Source organism: Gigantopelta aegis, chromosome 2 (assembly GCF_016097555.1).
Source record: "Gigantopelta aegis isolate Gae_Host chromosome 2, Gae_host_genome, whole genome shotgun sequence".
Lineage (NCBI taxonomy): Eukaryota > Metazoa > Mollusca > Gastropoda > Neomphalida > Peltospiridae > Gigantopelta > Gigantopelta aegis.
Genome location: NC_054700.1, coordinates 52,820,676 through 52,840,604, shown reverse-complemented (window position 1 = coordinate 52,840,604; position 19,929 = coordinate 52,820,676). Strand labels below are relative to the sequence as shown.

Genomic DNA, 19,929 nt, shown 5'->3' with positions numbered 1-19,929 from the left:
AAAAACATGTTTTTCTCAAAATGACCAAAATGGATATATATCACGTTTTCGGAAATGAACTCTTCACATGCCATACTTTCTTCTATTATAATATTCTATCAACAGAATTTTTGATTCAAATAATATATCACATGATGTGAAACTGCTACAACACAGGAATCTCAAACTAGACACATCGGGTCAAATCCCTAAACAGGCTGGCACGTATTTTACTTACTCACCATTCTCGTCAAACACAATCTTCCTATCACTCTCTTCATCTTAATTATGCATTTTAAAAAGTAATATCATTTTGATTTCCTACTGTAATCTGTCCGTTTTAATAGTTCCTTCAGTCCCCTGCCTTTTAAGCTGTCTCTTTTATGCCTAGCCATTGTACTCTACCATTCGTTAGCGACCATAAACTGTCCAAATGTCCGTCTAGCTCTCGAAAGATAGAGTACTCTGGCTATTCTATAGCATAACTGGTTTTCTTGTCATCTGCTGCTCATAAATCTAGCCTACTCCATGGCCCTAACAAATCACCAATAGTGGTACAGGAATGTAATCGGTGATTGCAAGTTCCTCTTAATGCATGGAGAGATCACTGATCTCTGTCCGAAGTGACCAGACAGAGTTCATAATAATAATAAATAATAATTTAAAAAATAGTGGAGAATGCAAGATGTAGCACAACTGAACACAAGATGCAAATACATCACAGTTGGAGAGACAAGGACTGGGATATGGAGTGGTGAAAAAAGAAATACATTTTTTTTAATTTAACGACACTAACACATTTTTATTTACATGTGTATATACTGTGAGACATATGGTTGTGGACCACAAGAAAATGAGAGAGAGGAAACCTGTTACACCACTCCACGTGATACTCTTTTTGATTAGCACCAAGGGATCTTTTATATGCATCATCCCACAACAGAATAGTACATACCATGGCCTGTGTTACACCAGTTGTGGAGCAGTGGCTGCAATGAGATATAAGCCAATGGGCCCACAGACGAGGATCAATCCTAGATCAATTACTTATCAGGTGAGTGCTTTACCACTGGGCTACGCCACATTTAAAAAACCCAGTGGGAATGTTCTCTATGAACCAGTGGGAATGTTCTCTATGAACCAGTGGGAATGTTCTCTATGAAGGGTCGGATTCCTGGAAACCAAACCAGTAAAATGAGACGGAGGAAGCAGAGATTAAATAAATTAATATATTTAAGGTTTGTTTTGGACACATACAAGTGGTCAGTTACAGATGTTTTGTTTAATGACACCACTAGAACAGACTGATTTATTATCATCGGCTATTGGATGTCAAACATTTGATAATTTTGACATATAGTCTTAGAGAGGAAACTCACTACATTTTTCCATTAGTAGCAAGGCATCTTTTATATGCACCATTCCAGACAGGATAGCACATACCACGTCCTTTGACCAGTCATCAGAGACAAAGTGATTCACAGTGTTCAAAGGGTTAACTTTGTAACATTCTGACCACCAGTTTGTTAGTTGGTCTGTCAAGTGTTCCTCCACTCATGCTGTAATATTAATAGGCCTAAATCATTCACAACAATTGTTTATAACTTCTCACAAAATATGTGTGAAAATGCACAGGACAATACTTTAAAATCTTTGGTAACAGGATGTCAATTCATGTGATTTTTACTGTAATGTAACCACTGGTTCAGTTACAGGTACATGAATTACATTTATGGTGAATTACTTAACTTGAAGGCATTGTATTATGGTTCTATACGACACAAACGATCCAGATATTTTATTAATAAACTAATTTCGCAATGAGGTAGTATTAATTTTTATAATTTGTTTAGCGATGAAGGCCTACTGAGTGTTCAACAATTAAGACTGGAACATGTTTGAGCACTTGGATTTTTGCAATGTTAAGTTCAGAAGAAAGGACGGAATGTTTTATTTAATAACACACTTGCACTCAATACATTTCAATACGGTTATATGGCATCGGACATATATGCAAGGCTCCAAATAGGAAGTAAAATATGACCTACTTAGAAAACATATGGCCTGCTGGAAATAAAGATAGCACACGGTGAGTAGTGGGTTTGATAAAGTGTGTGGGAAATTACGTTCTCCGAGATGTATTTTAGAGCATTATAAAAATTTAAATATAACAAAATTACAATCCCAGCCTCGGCTAAATAAAATGTTGATATGATCGTATATACACTGTCTCTTGAAAAAACCCTACCAACAATGTCTTAGTAAATTTAGTAGGTGGATTTTTATTTCACCTGCTAGATCTAAAAAATGGACAGCTTTTCGCAGGCCGGCATTTCAAGCCCTGATTTGGTTGAGAACCACAGAGATAATGAGCGAGAGGAAACCTGCTGCTGCCATTCACTGGGCTGTTAAAGATGAGAATGTTATGATTCACAAATAACTGATTAGAGATAATGAGCGAGAGGAAACTTGCTGCTGCCATTCACTGGGCTGTTAAAGATGAGAATCTTATGATTCACAAATAACTGATTAGAAATAATGAGCGAGAGGAAACCTGCTGCTGCCATTCACTGGGCTGTTAAAGATGAGAATGTTATGATTCACAAATAACTGATTGGCAGTTCACACAAATTTAATGATGCGTAACAGACTCGGGGGGAAAAGAACAACGGTTCGTATAAAATATTGTACTCTGGCAATAGTCAATTGCACAATGACACACGGTTCAACATTGCAATCTTCTATGTACACAAACACACACACACACACACACACACACACAACACAACACAACACAACACAAACATGCACACACACACAGTTAAAACAAATATTTACCTCACACAGAGACCTACAGTCTGAATAACATTTGTATGCATACAGTACACCAACAGTACCTATACAGTACACACAAAGCATAAAATGTAGTGTCTATATCCACCATGCAATCCACTTATGGCACACTTTACATACAAAGTACACCTTACATACAAAGTACACCTTACATACAAAGTACACCCAGTATTTTTACACACAAACACACAGTAAATTGAATATCCCCAGTACACTGCCTGTACACAATGTGCATACAGTACACTGTACAAACACATTATACGACCGTAACATACATAATACACTATAGATACACACATGGTACACTGTACATACACCACAAAATGCATGCATTCTCTATATATACACTGTACAATGCATGTTTTAACACTACATGTACACACCTGTACCTGCACAGTACACTAATTCTATCTACACCATATGCCGACTGACTTAATAGAATACATAGTACACTAATTCTATCTACACCATATGCCGACTGACTTAATAGAATACATAGTACACTAATTCTATCTACACCATATGCCGACTGACTTAATAGAATACATAGTACACTAATTCTATCTACACCATATGCCGACTGACTTAATAGAATACATAGTACACTAATTCTATCTACACCATATGTCGACTGACTTAATAGAATACATAGTACACTAATTCTATCTACACCATATGCCGACTGACTTAATAGAATATACCTCCGTTGCTACACATAATACTTTTACCTAGAGTACACCGAAATGTACTTAGAATACATAGTACACCGATTGCAATGGTATATGAATGTACTGACAGTGTACACTGTGTATTTCAAGTAGACTGACCGTACCTAAATAGTACAATGAGTACTCAGTTCCAACAAAGTACATTGACTGTACCTACTTACTGTACCAGTGATGGTGTGTCTACCCAAAGTACAGGCTGCACTAACATGCACTTAGTACACCAACTGTAATTAACGGTACACTGATTGTTCTTGTGCATGATGCTGACTATACTCAAGACTCAGTCCACTGACTGTACCTACACAGTATACACACTATACCTCGAGTGTACCTTGCATACCACTATACCTACACAGAATACATTATACACCTCAAATGTATTTTGTAGACACAGTACCTACGTAGTACACTATACCTGGAGTGTATCTTGAATACACTTTACCTACATGAACATCATACACACACTATACCGTGAGTGTATTTTGTGTAAATTGTACCTACATAGTACACACACAATACCTTGAGTTTATCTTGCGTACACTATACCACCGGTGTATTTTGTGTACACTATATATACTGTGAGTGTATTTAGCATACTCTACCTCCACAGTACACAATATATCTTGAGTGTACTTTGCATACATTGTACCAACATAGTCAGTGTTCTCGCTGCTCCATTTAAGCGGGGCGGCCCGCCCTGCTATTGCATTTTGCCGCCCTCCTTTCACGTTCTCGCCCTCCTTTCACGTTCTCCGCCCTCCTTTCACGTTCTTGCCCTCCTTTCACTTTCTCGCCCTCCTTCCACATTCTCGCCCTCATTTCACGTTCTCGCCCTCCTTTCACGTTCTCGCCCTCCTTCCACGTTCTCGCCCTCCTTTATTTTTCTGTGCCCCTCTTTATTTTCCAGCACCCTACTATATTTTCCAGCACCTATCTCCGCTATTATCAAATGCACACTTTTTTCCACACATAAAAAACCACAACGATCAGTCTGCCAGGGCTCGCGCTGTCGGTAGCCAAATCAGCCATTGGCTAATTTTTAAAACAAATGGCTAATAAAATTTGCAAGTGACTAAAATTTTGGCTAAGCCATTTTCTGTCTTCTGATGTGAACAAACGGTTACATAATCTATCCGACACCTCAAACATAATAATACTACCAAATATTCAATTAGCGTAATAGCCATCTCGCGACCGGTAACGAGAAACGGTGTCATGCAGAATACAGCGTTGGCCTTATAATGTTTTCTTATGTTAATAATCACGGTTATTAATTTTAACGGCATGCATTCAATATGTATGACAGCAATGTCTGGAAGATCTGTAACTTGTTATTTTTACTTTGTAAAATCTTTGAACCAAAGTAATAAAAACAGACCGACAATGTATCAATTTGAATACACATGCCAGTTCAGGGCCGAGTTCAGCCAGACCGAACATTCGCTAGACTGGTTTGTGTGCTTCACGTTAAACCAAATGGACACGACGAACACCAATCAAATAGTTCGCGAACGTTTGGAAGAACGTTCTTTGGCTGAACTGAGGACAGCTCTCAGTGCGAATATACGTCACGCCACGTCATTTTCAATATGGCTAATAAAAATTCCATTTGGCTAATATTTTGGCTACAGGTATTTTTGATCCAGGGTGAGCCCTGGTCTGCCCACTGGACATCAAAGGAAACAAGCCGCGTTGTGTACGAAAAAGCAACTGACGAAACATTTACGACGGTTACCGTAACATAATTTAATAGTATTTTTAACAGCCTCTATTTTGTCCTACACCTGTATCCATTTGTATGTTTAATACAAACAATAAAAGTTATATTTTATTTGAGCAATGAAAACATTTTAATTTTTTTTATGGATTCGGCAATCTCCGACTGGAAAACCCCCACTTATTTGGCGCCAAATTTGTCACGTGATCAGAATGGTAACTCTATCTTTTGTTTCCACTAACTGTCGTCTGATATTTTGTTCTCAGTTACAGATATAATTGATTGTAACTGACGATTTTTACTTTCTGTCATTCTGTTTATTCAGCAGTTCTTATAACATATTGTAAATTTTTCATTTTGGGGGGATATCACTGCTTATAAAATCAACGGAAGTGGTAGTGTTTGGCATTAAAATCATTCATCTTGGGTGCCAAATAATATATACACTGCCACTACAAAAACGAAACTACTTTTTATCAGTTGGCGATAATATTTTATAACAGTGATCGATTCATTCAATGAAGATGGGAATAACAAAAAATGTTTTCGACATTAAGGGATCACACAAATGTCTTTTTTGTTTTTCGTATATCTTGAAATCTTTATTAAAATAATAATATTAAAACTTTGATCGGTTTGAGCAAAACCGGAACTGCCAGTGAATATCAGACCGATAACATCTTTGGTTCAGTTAAAAGACGAGTCTGCTTGTATTTCGTATAAACTTTTTGTAATCAAAATAAGGAGCATGTCTTTCCACAAAGTCTATCAACACACAACGACATGGTAACCACCAAGCTCCCCCCCCATTTTTGTAAAAAAAAAATTTGAAGGGTGTGGTGCTGCACGTCCGCCCTCCTTTAATTTTCACCCAGCGAGAACACTGATAGTACACACACACACACTATACCTTGAGTGTACCATGTATACACTATGCCTGAAGAACACTATCTATATACCACACAGCCATTCATCACATAAATAAAACTGATAAAAACAACACACACACACGTGTAAGTCCACTGGTTATCAATTTTCCTCCGACAGCCGCTGTCGACGGCGCTGGAACTTGCGGAGGTTCCATTCCGTGTGAGCCATCATCTGCGGGCCGTTGCAGATGCAGAGTACAGACATGTTGTCAGCGTAGTCGAGGTCTGGAAGGAGCTGAAAGAAACACGGAGATAAAACCTCAAACTCTGTACTGACTGGAACCCATTTCATTTCAACTTATTTTTGTGCTTATATCCAATTACGGTTTAAGCATGCTGTCCTAGGCACACACCTCAGCTATCTGGGCTGTCTGTCCAGGATAGTGGGTTAGTTGTTAGTGAGAAAGAAAAGAGTGTAGTGGTCTTACACCTACCCACTGAGTCCTTAAAACTTGCTCTGGGTGGGAGGCGGTACTGGGCTGCGAACCCTGTACCTACCAGCCTTATGTCTGATTGCTTAACCACACCACCGAGGACGGTACTGGAACTCAGACAACATCTTGTAACTGAGCATTAGTGTGCACAAACAGATCAATTACTGATTAACAATCAATTAAAAGTAAAAGGCAGGGTTTCTGTCGGAGGGTACGAATGGTAAAATTACATACCCTAAAATTTTGGAAATTAATCAATAAATATTTATAATTTTTAAAAAGATTATTGAAAGAGAACGGCTGTTTAAAATTTATCAAAGCACATTTCAAAAGATTTCAAACCTATAACCACCTATTAAGGACATTTATGATCTGTTTCGTTTTTATTACGTACCCTCAAATTATTTTCTGGCAAAAAGCTTGCGTGGTAAATATGACAAATGTTTTAGGATAGTTGGAGGGTTAAAGTTTGTTTTGTTTACAGACACTACTAGAGCACATTGAGTTATTAATCATCGGCTATACAGGATATCAAATATTTGGTAATTCTGACATAGTCCAGAGGATACCCACTACATTTGTTTCCATTATCAGCAAGGGTTCTTTTATATGCACTATCCAACAGACAGGATAGCACATACCACAGCCTTTGACATGCCAGTCGCGGCACACTGGTTGGGATGGGAAAAAGTCAATAAGGCACAAACAAAATATCAGAGAGGAAACATAAGTCAGAAAGGTTAAAAAAACAAGAAGTCTTTCTCCTCAAAGTTTAATAGTAGGATTGCTAATATTTCGACCTACCTTGGGTGTGAGGAGGAAATACTGTGAATTGCTCTTCTTGCAAACTGTCTGCACAACCAGCTCAAAGACTTTCCTCTCGTTGATAGGGTCCATCCCCTGTAACATACAGTGTACTTTGTAGCTCAATATAATAAGTATTTACTATCTAAATTTACAATTTTAATACTCTATTTTAATATAAAATACTATTTAGTAAGTTATTATTAATTTAGAAAATACTGTTTACAAGGTCTCTTATTGAAATCATGTGTTGATGGACACACAGAGGAATTCCGGATTACTTTCATCTGTGGGTAACAAATTGTTAGCATTTTGTTACAACACCACAAGAATTTGATATATTTATCATCGACTACTTCTGACTGACTCGCTGTCGTACTGAGTGTCTGTGGTTTGAATCCCCTAAGTGGAGGTTGATTTTTCCGTTACATTTGGAGCCGATGTAGGGACTGGGGGTGTTCTTAACACAAGAATACAATTATAACCATGTAACAGTTCAACTGACAGCTCCGGAACGTAGCTTCTCTGGACAAACAGAGGAATTCCGGATTACTTTCATCTCTGGGTAACAAAATGTTATTTGTTACAACTCCACAAGAGCACATTGATGTATTTATCATTGACTACTGGATGTCACACATTCAATACTTCTGACTCGCTGTCTTCAGAGGAAGCTTGCCACATTTTATCCATTAGTAGCAAGGGACCTTTTATATGTGTAGCAGTGTTGGTATAAAGTGCTCCTACTGGCAGTAACTAGTCGGAATTCCCTATTAGCTCATTTGGTAGAGCGCTGTTCGAATCCCTTAAGTGGAGGTTGATTTTTCTGCTACATATGTACTTTCCTACAGAAAGGACAGCACATACCATGGCCTTGAATAAACCAGTCCTGGAGCACTTACTGGGACGGTGAAAAAAAAGCACAATGGGTCCACCGAGGTGGTTTGATCCTACAACCTAATCACCTCAAGCGAACACTCTACTGACTGATCTAACTCCCACAACGTCAGTATCAATGGAAGGAAGGAAATGTTTTATTTAACGATGCACTCAACACATTTTATTTATGGTTATATAGCGTCAGACATATGGTTAAGGACCATACAGATATAGAGAGGAAACCTGCTGTCGCCATTTCATGGGCTACTCTTTTCGATTAGCAGCAAGGGATCTTTTATATGCACTATCCTACAGACAGGATAGTACATACCACAGCCTTTGTTACACCTATCGGACGCCATATAACCGTAAATAAAATGTGTTGAGTGTGTCGTTAAATATAATATTTCCTTCCTTCCTTCCTTCCTTGTTACACCAGTTGTGGAGCACTGGCTGGAATAATAAATAGCCCAATGGGGCCACCGACAGGGATCGATCCTAAACACCGACTGTGCACCAAGCGAGATATTTACCACTGAGCTACGTCCCGCCCCCAGTACCAATGGGTAACTGTTAGAAATTGAGCTTTTATAGGAACAGAAAGCTTAGACTGCATAAAGACCTAACAATAATAGTCTAATCAAGAAATGTATTTATATGTAATGTAGTCAATTAAAAGGTTCTGTTAGTCTGAAACATCTTAATGTTGGCAAGCAACTCTGCAGTGTCTTTAATGTTAATGGGTGAACCGCTGAATTTTCTCAACATTTCATTAATATACTATTAACATCATCAAGAAAAGACTGAACATAAAAACCAGGTACTGCAGCATTTAATAGACGAAAAAAAACAGAAGAAAAAATGAGCCTATGATACCTGGTTTATCTCATCGACACATCTGAAAGGAGATTTCCCCATTTCCTGCAAGGCCATCAGATAGAGAACCGTGGCAACACTGCGTTCTCCACCGCTCTGATGGTGCTGAGTTAACTCCCTTAGCTGCTCTCCATCGCGGTACTTCACTTTAATCCGAACACCGTACTTTTCATAATCTTCCTGCAATTAAAACAATACCCACATTACAGCATTTTATAAAAGATTATGCAGATTAGTCCAAGGTGAGCTATCACTCTCGCTTCCTATCACTCTGCTGAAAATAGTTCAAGGAGAGTAATGTTTATCTCCCCTTAGCAAGTTATATGGTATCAATATGGTAATCTTAAATGGGTCCCCATAATCTACCGGTAAGTATGGGGAACAATTAATCACTTCCATAAAAAATTCATGGATAGTCTAAAAACACATAATTAGAAAATAATAAAAAAATGTCTGTTACACAGGAAAATGGAAAGGAAATGTCTTATTTAACGATGCACTCAACACGTTTTATTTCCGATTGTATGGCGTCGGACATATGCTTAAGGACCACACAGATATTGAGAGAGGAAACCTGCTGTCGCCACTTCATGGGCTACTCTTTTCAATTGGCAGCAAGGGATCTTTTATATGCACCATCTCACAGACAGGATAACACATACCACAGCCTTTGATATACCAATTGTGGTGCACTGGCTGGAGCGAGAAATAGACCAATGGACCCACCGACGGGGATCGATCCCAGACTGACCATGCATCAAACAAACGCTTTACCACTGGGCTATGTCCCGTCCCTATGTCTGTTACACTGCAATTCACTGTAATGCAAAACATATCTATTGTATTGCAATATCTATTGCAATAAAAATGTCAGTTATACTAAAATATCCACTGTAATGAGCATGTCCGTTATGGTGGAAATATGTACTAATAAAGAAATGTCCCTTAAAACTTCAAATGTCAATTTCAACGACATTTTCCTGTTAGACTGACCTGCATTATTTCATAAACCACAAACTTAAGCTGCATTTCACAAACCACAAAGCTGCAATTCACAAAATAATCGCATTATATTTCTCAATTAACCAAGCTGAAGTTCACAAACTACCGAGCTACAGTTCATAAAACAACTGCATTATATTTCTCAAACCTTCAAGCTGCTGTTCACAAACAACCAAGTTGCAGTCCACACATTTAAAAAAAAAACATTCAGCAACATTTAACAACTGAGATACATTTTCTACAAACCACTGACAGCATTTCACAAACATTTTGAAAACAATAAATCTGAGAGTACTGTCAAGGCAATACATGTCCCCTACCAGTTGGACAGACAGACAGACAGACAAAGGGTTCACTCTGTCCACTGCCAAATCAGCCAATTGCTAATTTTTATACAAAGTGACTACATTTCGCATTTGGCTAATAATTCTTTTTTTTTAAATTAGCCATTTTGTAATATTTTTCAAAAAACAATCTAAATATCTGAAAATTGGCCAAAACAAAATGATTCTCAGTGAGCCTAGACAGACAGAGAGATGAAACCTATAGTCCCCTCGGGTTGGACTGGTAAAGGACTACTAACAAACCTACCTGGTACTCTGTGTTCTGAGCACTTCCTCCACGGGTGCAATCTCTGTGTATTTCCCTGCACCCACCTGGCATCCTCGTTCTCTGCTGCTAATAAAGCTGGTCTGACCCACGGCACTAATGACTGCCAGTAGTAGGGGAGTATAGTAGATGGTTTACAATGCCAAAGTAAATAATGAACACTCTCTGAAGTGGTCAGAGTTACGCCCATAGCCAAAAGCTGATGTGAAATGGCAGGTGAGAGAGATAGCCACAAGAGACAAACACCTGTCACGATTGGAGAGACAAGGACTGGGATGTGCAGGTCGACAGTGAAAGAAGTTGAAAGATAGAAGTGGTTGCCAGATCGGGAAGAAATGAGATAAAATTCAGGGAAGAGAAATGAAAGGGGGCAGTGGGATATAAAAAATAAATAAATAAAAATAATAATTAACTTACCGGGTTAGGTGGAATGTTGAGATCGACCTCCCCCGTGCACTTCATGCAGGTGAAGAAGTATCCGAAGTTGTTGTTGATCTGGGCAATCTTCTGCTGGAGCGGCTCCATCCACTGCCGTTTGGCGTCCTCGATCTCCGCCTGGTGGCTCGTCTTGTCAACCATCTTCTTCTCCAGCTCCGCCTCCAGCCGTGCAATCTCCTCCTTCCTCTTCCGGTACTCACAGATCACCTCAACACAACATGTTTTACGTTTTACTAAATTGTTTAGACATACACCTTTACTAGACTTTTAGATTAGTGCTTTTACACTTAAAAAGTTTGTTACATTTAACGACACCACTAGAGCACTTTGATTTATTAATCACCAGCCACTGGAATCCCACTATATTTTCCCCATTAGCAGTAAGAGATAATTTATTGCAATTTCCCCAGATATGACACAACCTGTTTTACTGGCAACACAAACTTCCAAAGTCAATCTACTGTAACTTAAGAAATGGCTACTATTATTAAAATATGGATTTCTTATTAGAAAAAAAAGCAGCAAACAGTTGAAATTAGAATGTGGATAACCCAACTGTATTTTTCACTTTGCTGATGTAGATCTTTGGTTTTACTGTTACAAACTTCCCATATTATTTTTTCCATCAACACATCACACACACACTAAAAAATATGCAACAGTAAAAACATGCAACCAAGTCAGCAATCTGAAAAACACAGTACAGTTATCTCCTAAATTTCAGTTCTGAGATACCATTGTAATTAATTAACGACCTCGACATGAACAAAACTTGAGAGGAGTGATTTTTGCTCTCATAATTTAGATAACGGAAAGACATTTAAGATATTCATATAACCTTAAATGGCAACTGCAATACTAATAATATAAAAATTCAAATGCAAAGGTGAGCTAAAATTACTGTCCTGGAACTAATCTCAGGGACGTGAACGGGAGCGATAGTGAAAGTTTCCCTTCAATGGTGAGGTCTGTTTCAGTGTTGTATGTGAACTGTGTTTTTGTAGTTACCCGTTCATCAGACTGGAATGTACAGTCAGCTCGCGCTTGTCGTTCGTGGATGGCTGCATCTATCTCTTCAACACTGCTCGGGTAACACTCAAACGCCTGAAAATAAACAAAATAAAATAACATCTACATGTACATACCTGTTCATTACACATGATCAAATAGTAATTTCCAGTTTTTAACACAAGAAATTGCTACTGGATGCTGAAAAATGTAACTGAATGCTAAAAAATTTGATTGGATGGTATTTCAGATGAAGCTTTTTCAAATTGTATCCTATTAGCAAAAGATTTTGTTTTTTTAAATGAACACTTGTTCAGATGTGGTTGCTGAATCTCTAGTTTACAGAATTGGATTTCGTTTCCGAGATAAAAATTAAAGTGTTTATGTGTGTTTTATTGTGAATTTTTCTTTACAGAATCAGTTTTTAGGTGGCACTAAAAATCTGGAATTCCCAAAATATCCTCCAGGTTTTTCATAGCTGTTATTATTATTATTATTTTTTTTTTAATTATATTTTATTGCACTCTATTCAAATGGAGAGTTATTGGTCTTTCTGTCAGATATTTTTATTTACATATTCATTTTCTTTACCCCACTTTCCCTTTTCTTTCTCTGCTTTTAATTCCATCTTATTTCTTTCTCAACTAACTGCTCCTATCTCTCAATTTCTTTGGCTGTTCACCTCCACACCCTGGGTCTTGTCTATAACATTGAGACAGGTGTTTGTCTCTAAAAAAAGAGTTTGTTTTATTTAACACCACTAGAGCACATTGATTTATTCATCATCGGCAATTGGATGTCAAACATTTGGTAATTCTGACACAGAGTCATTGGAGAAAACCTGCTATATTTTTCCTAAAGTTAAAGTTTGTTTTGTTTAACAACACCACTAGAGCACATTGATTTATTCATCATCGGCTATTGGATGTCAAACATTTGGTAATTCTGACACATAGTTTTAGAGACGAAACCTGCTACATTTAAAAAAAATTTCATTAGTAGCAAGGGATCTTTTATATGCACCACAGACAGGATAGCACATACAATGGCCTTTGATATACCAGTCGTGGTGCACTGGCTGGAATGAGAATTAGCCCAATGGGCTCACAGATGGAGATTGATCCCAAACCGACCACACATCAAGTGAGCACTTTTTCCTAATGCAGCAAGGGATCTTTTATATGCACTTTTCAAAAGACTGGAAAGCACATACCATGCCCTTTCACCAGTTGTGGTGTACTAATGCCCATCTGAGCAAAACACCTACTATTTACCATCATCTGTGTTCTGACTAAAGCAATTAAACTTAGTGTACAAATATCAACCTTAGGCACAAATTCATATTGTGAGGTCAGGGGTGGGAACTGGTGAACTGTGAAAAAGAGGAAATCTAGAGGAGTCCTAAAAATTCTTGAAATCCTAGGTTAAAATCTGTGCCATCTGACACATTTTGAAGGAAAGGATGATTAAAATGCGAGGAAACGCAATGTTCCACGAGAGGAAAACTGCGGATCCGAGAAGAATTCCCAGCCCTGGAGGTATATGACACGACTGTGGAGAGTGAATGTAGTAAACACCAAACACAAGCTTCGGGGACTGACCATTTTGTACTCCTTTGAGAGTTCTTCATCGTGAGCTGTGTTTGTTGCTTGTTTGGCTTTCTCTAGCAAGCCTTTAGCAATCCCTCTCGTGTTCCGTAACTTTTCTTTCATCTCATGCAGCTGTCTCTGGAGAAGACAAAAACAGTAATATCACAGTTTTATTATTATACACATAGTTCAAGGTATACAGGAACATATAACCAATATGACACAAATTGTGTCATAATGGTTTCACGTGCACAACGAATGATGTAATTTTGGGAAGTGACATCATAACATAACATGGCTTCCCCAGTCTTAGCTCTGGGTAATCGCTTACCAAAACGACGTCATTTCGTCGTCTCCTTAATTTGAAACACTTTGACATGGTTTTTGTTATTCATAAAAATAAAATGGATAATGTGGACAATAAAGAATTTGCATTTGAATTGTACTGATTTTACAAAACTTGTGTCAGGATATATGTATTACCCTCGCTTTCGCTCATGCAACACAAGAATACTGACAGTCATTTTGTAAAATCAGTACAACACACAAGCTTGTATAATAATCTCTATACATATATCGCCTACCATAAACCTATTCAATGTCGTTCACAGTTGCATCCATGGATGTTCATCTCAATGTATGTTAAACAACTGAATTAATTTAAAAAAAAAGAAAAACAATATTTTTAAACAGAAATTATAATAAAAAAATTATGATTAATTTATTCTTTTAAAATATTTAATAAAACACATTAAAATATATATACTTTTTTTTAGAAATTTGTTTTTGTAATTTAATACATTTTAAAATTATTTTAACATACATTGCGATGAACATTCATGAATGTGACTATAAACAGTTACATTGAACTAGGACTTACAGTTTGTGAAAAATCGCAGACAGAAAAGTAATATTAAAGTAATCTTAGTTCTTACTTTCTTAATTAAGCGAGACAAAACTGAAATGCATGTCAAATAGTAAATAACAACGTATAAATATACTCCTGACATGATGAATGTATCAACATAAAATGGTTCTTTTTGCCAACATAACTTACTTCTAACGTCTGCAGAGAGGCTGACCGGTCCCGCAGTAACATTTCCGTACTGTGAAACTCGTGCAAACACTCGGCATGTTGTAACGCCAGGCGAATCTTCTCCTTACTGAGTTCAAAACATTTCTGAAACGCACAATAATAAACAGTCTTAGTCAGCTAAATACTGGACTCACAATAATATACTTGCAATTATTGAAACATATTTTAGAACACAAGAATAATTAACAAGCTCGTTCTAAGAGTACTGCTAACGCAAATCCTGTCCCCTAGAGAGCACAACAAAGTTTAACTATGTAAATGCCATGAAAGTCAAACTTGAACTGTGACTCTACATAAAGCTTTTCAAAAAAATTCTGCTCTATATTTTGATGCAATGTAAAAATAAATTCTGGAAAACTATATGTATATATATGGTACAGACAAATAGACAGACAAACAGGGGAAGAAGGCAATAGATTACTTTGTGTTTGCTATGAGTATACCTACATGTAGTAACTGACATTTCTTTATCACAATAGATTACTTTGCGTTTGCTGTGAGTATACCTACATGTAGTAACTGACATTTCTTTATCACAATAGATTACCTTTGTGTTTGCTGTGAGTATACCTACATGTAGTAAGTGACATTTGTTTATCACAATAAATTACTTTGTGTTTGCTGTGAGTATACCTACATGTAGTAACTGACATTTCTTTATCACAATAGATTACTTTGTGTTTGCTATGAGTATACCTACATGTAGTAACTGACATTTCTTTATCACAATAGATTACTTTGTGTTTGCTATGAGTATACCTACATGTAGTAACTGACATTTCTTTATCACAATAGATTACTTTGTGTTTGCTGTGAGTATACCTACATGTAGTAATTGACATTTCTTTATCACAATAGATTACCTTTGTGTTTGCTGTGAGTATACCTACATGTAGTAAGTGACATTTCTTTATCACAATAGATTACCTTTGTGTTTGCTGTGAGTATACCTACATGTAGTAAGTGACATTTCTTTATCACAATAGATTACTTTGTGTTTGCTGTGAGTATACCTACATGTAGTAACTGACATTTCTTTATCACAACAGATTACCTTTGTGTTTGCTGTGAGTATACCTACATGTAGTAACTGACATTTCTTTATCACAATAGATTACCTTTGTTTGCTGTGAGTATACCTACATGTAGTAACTGACATTTCTTTATCACAATAGATTACTTTGTGTTTGCTGTGAGTATACCTATATGCAGTAACTGACATTTCTTTATCACAATAGATTACTTTGTGTTTGCTGTGAGTATACCTACATGTAGTAAGTGACATTTCTTTATCACAATAGATTACTTTGTGTTTGCTGTGAGTATACCTACATGTAGTAAGTGACATTTCTTTATCACAATAGATTACCTTTGTGTTTGCTATGAGTATACCTACATGTAGTAAGTGACATTTCTTTATCACAATAGATTACTTTGTGTTTGCTGTGAGTATACCTACATGTAGTAAGTGACATTTCTTTATCACAATAGATTACTTTGTGTTTGCTGTGAGTATACCTACATGTAGTAAGTGACATTTCTTTATCACAATAGATTACTTTGTGTTTGCTGTGAGTATACCTACATGTAGTAAGTGACATTTCTTTATCACAATAGATTACTTTGTGTTTGCTGTGAGTATACCTACATGTAGTAAGTGACATTTCTTTATCACAATAGATTACTTTGTGTTTGCTGTGAGTATACCTACATGTAGTAACTGACATTTCTTTATCACAACAGATTACCTTTGTGTTTGCTGTGAGTATACCTACATGTAGTAACTGACATTTCTTTATCACAATAGATTACTTTGTGTTTGCTGTGAGTATACCTACATGTAGTAACTGACATTTCTTTATCACAACAGATTACCTTTGTGTTTGCTGTGAGTATACCTACATGTAGTAAGTGACATTTCTTTATCACAATAGATTACCTTTGTGTTTGCTGTGAGTATACCTACATGTAGTAAGTGACATTTCTTTATCACAATAGATTACTTTGTGTTTGCTGTGAGTATACCTACATGTAGTAAGTGACATTTCTTTATCACAATAGATTACTTTGTGTTTGCTGTGAGTATACCTACATGTAGTAAGTGACATTTCTTTATCACAATAGATTACCTTTGTGTTTGCTGTGAGTATACCTACATGTAGTAAGTGACATTTCTTTATCACAATAGATTACCTTTGTGTTTGCTGTGAGTATACCTACATGTAGTAACTGACATTTCTTTATCACAATAGATTACTTTGTGTTTGCTGTGAGTATACCTACATGTAGTAACTGACATTTCTTTATCACAACAGATTACCTTTGTGTTTGCTGTGAGTATACCTACATGTAGTAACTGACATTTCTTTATCACAATAGATTACTTTGTGTTTGCTGTGAGTATACCTACATGTAGTAACTGACATTTCTTTATCACAATAGATTACCTTTGTGTTTGCTGTGAGTATACCTACATGTAGTAACTGACATTTCTTTATCACAATAGATTACTTTGTGTTTGCTGTGAGTATACCTACATGTAGTAACTGACATTTCTTTATCACAACAGATTACCTTTGTGTTTGCTGTGAGTATACCTACATGTAGTAAGTGACATTTCTTTATCACAATAGATTACCTTTGTGTTTGCTGTGAGTATACCTACATGTAGTAAGTGACATTTCTTTATCACAATAGATTACTTTGTGTTTGCTGTGAGTATACCTACATGTAGTAAGTGACATTTCTTTATCACAATAGATTACTTTGTGTTTGCTGTGAGTATACCTACATGTAGTAAGTGACATTTCTTTATCACAATAGATTACCTTTGTGTTTGCTGTGAGTATACCTACATGTAGTAAGTGACATTTCTTTATCACAATAGATTACCTTTGTGTTTGCTGTGAGTATACCTACATGTAGTAACTGACATTTCTTTATCACAATAGATTACTTTGTGTTTGCTGTGAGTATACCTACATGTAGTAACTGACATTTCTTTATCACAACAGATTACCTTTGTGTTTGCTGTGAGTATACCTACATGTAGTAACTGACATTTCTTTATCACAATAGATTACTTTGTGTTTGCTGTGAGTATACCTACATGTAGTAACTGACATTTCTTTATCACAATAGATTACCTTTGTGTTTGCTGTGAGTATACCTACATGTAGTAAGTGACATTTCTTTATCACAATAGATTACCTTTGTGTTTGCTGTGAGTATACCTACATGTAGTAAGTGACATTTCTTTATCACAATAGATTACTTTGTGTTTGCTGTGAGTATACCTACATGTAGTAAGTGACATTTCTTTATCACAATAGATTACTTTGTGTTTGCTGTGAGTATACCTACATGTAGTAAGTGACATTTCTTTATCACAATAGATTACCTTTGTGTTTGCTGTGAGTATACCTACATGTAGTAAGTGACATTTCTTTATCACAATAGATTACCTTTGTGTTTGCTGTGAGTATACCTACATGTAGTAAGTGACATTTCTTTATCACAATAGATTACTTTGTGTTTGCTGTGAGTATACCTACATGTAGTAACTGACATTTCTTTATCACAATAGATTACTTTGTGTTTGCTGTGAGTATACCTACATGTAGTAAGTGACATTTCTTTATCACAATAGATTACCTTTGTGTTTGCTGTGAGTATACCTACATGTAGTAACTGACATTTCTTTATCACAATAGATTACTTTGTGTTTGCTGTGAGTATACCTACATGTAGTAACTGACATTTCTTTATCACAATAGATTACCTTTGTGTTTGCTGTGAGTATACCTACATGTAGTAACTGACATTTCTTTATCACAATAGATTACTTTGTGTTTGCTGTGAGTATACCTACATGTAGTAACTGACATTTCTTTATCACAATAGATTACCTTTGTGTTTGCTGTGAGTATACCTACATGTAGTAACTGACATTTCTTTATCACAATAGATTACTTTGTGTTTGCTGTGAGTATACCTACATGTAGTAACTGACATTTCTTTATCACAATAGATTACCTTTGTGTTTGCTGTGAGTATACCTACATGTAGTAAGTGACATTTCTTTATCACAATAGATTACCTTTGTGTTTGCTGTGAGTATACCTACATGTAGTAAGTGACATTTCTTTATCACAATAGATTACTTTGTGTTTGCTGTGAGTATACCTACATGTAGTAAGTGACATTTCTTTATCACAATAGATTACTTTGTGTTTGCTGTGAGTATACCTACATGTAGTAAGTGACATTTCTTTATCACAATAGATTACCTTTGTGTTTGCTGTGAGTATACCTACATGTAGTAAGTGACATTTCTTTATCACAATAGATTACCTTTGTGTTTGCTGTGAGTATACCTACATGTAGTAACTGACATTTCTTTATCACAATAGATTACTTTGTGTTTGCTGTGAGTATACCTACATGTAGTAACTGACATTTCTTTATCACAATAGATTACCTTTGTGTTTGCTGTGAGTATACCTACATGTAGTAACTGACATTTCTTTATCACAATAGATTACTTTGTGTTTGCTGTGAGTATACCTACATGTAGTAACTGACATTTCTTTATCACAATAGATTACCTTTGTGTTTGCTGTGAGTATACCTACATGTAGTAAGTGACATTTCTTTATCACAATAGATTACCTTTGTGTTTGCTGTGAGTATACCTACATGTAGTAAGTGACATTTCTTTATCACAATAGATTACTTTGTGTTTGCTGTGAGTATACCTACATGTAGTAAGTGACATTTCTTTATCACAATAGATTACTTTGTGTTTGCTGTGAGTATACCTACATATACCTACATGTAGTAAGTGACATTTCTTTATCACAATAGATTACTTTGTGTTTGCTGTGAGTATACCTACATGTAGTAAGTGACATTTCTTTATCACAATAGATTACCTTTGTGTTTGCTGTGAGTATACCTACATGTAGTAAGTGACATTTCTTTATCAC

The 19,929-nt window shown here is 36.2% G+C and overlaps 1 protein-coding gene across 1 annotated transcript in view; it reads right to left on the bottom strand.

The window, feature by feature from the left end:
• Positions 1–6,076: 6,076 nt before the first annotated feature.
• LOC121378922 (structural maintenance of chromosomes protein 5-like) overlaps positions 6,077–19,929 on the bottom strand; it is a 49,304-nt gene continuing 35,451 nt past the window's right edge. Inside the window, exons 19-25 of the mRNA XM_041507311.1 lie at positions 14,903–15,025; positions 13,858–13,983; positions 12,257–12,352; positions 11,228–11,455; positions 9,200–9,379; positions 7,445–7,540; positions 6,077–6,441 (exon numbers count right to left, since the gene is read on the bottom strand). Coding sequence (XP_041363245.1) covers positions 6,307–6,441; positions 7,445–7,540; positions 9,200–9,379; positions 11,228–11,455; positions 12,257–12,352; positions 13,858–13,983; positions 14,903–15,025 — 984 coding nt within the window. The 3' untranslated portion in view covers positions 6,077–6,306. The remainder of the gene's footprint in view (positions 6,442–7,444; positions 7,541–9,199; positions 9,380–11,227; positions 11,456–12,256; positions 12,353–13,857; positions 13,984–14,902; positions 15,026–19,929) is intronic.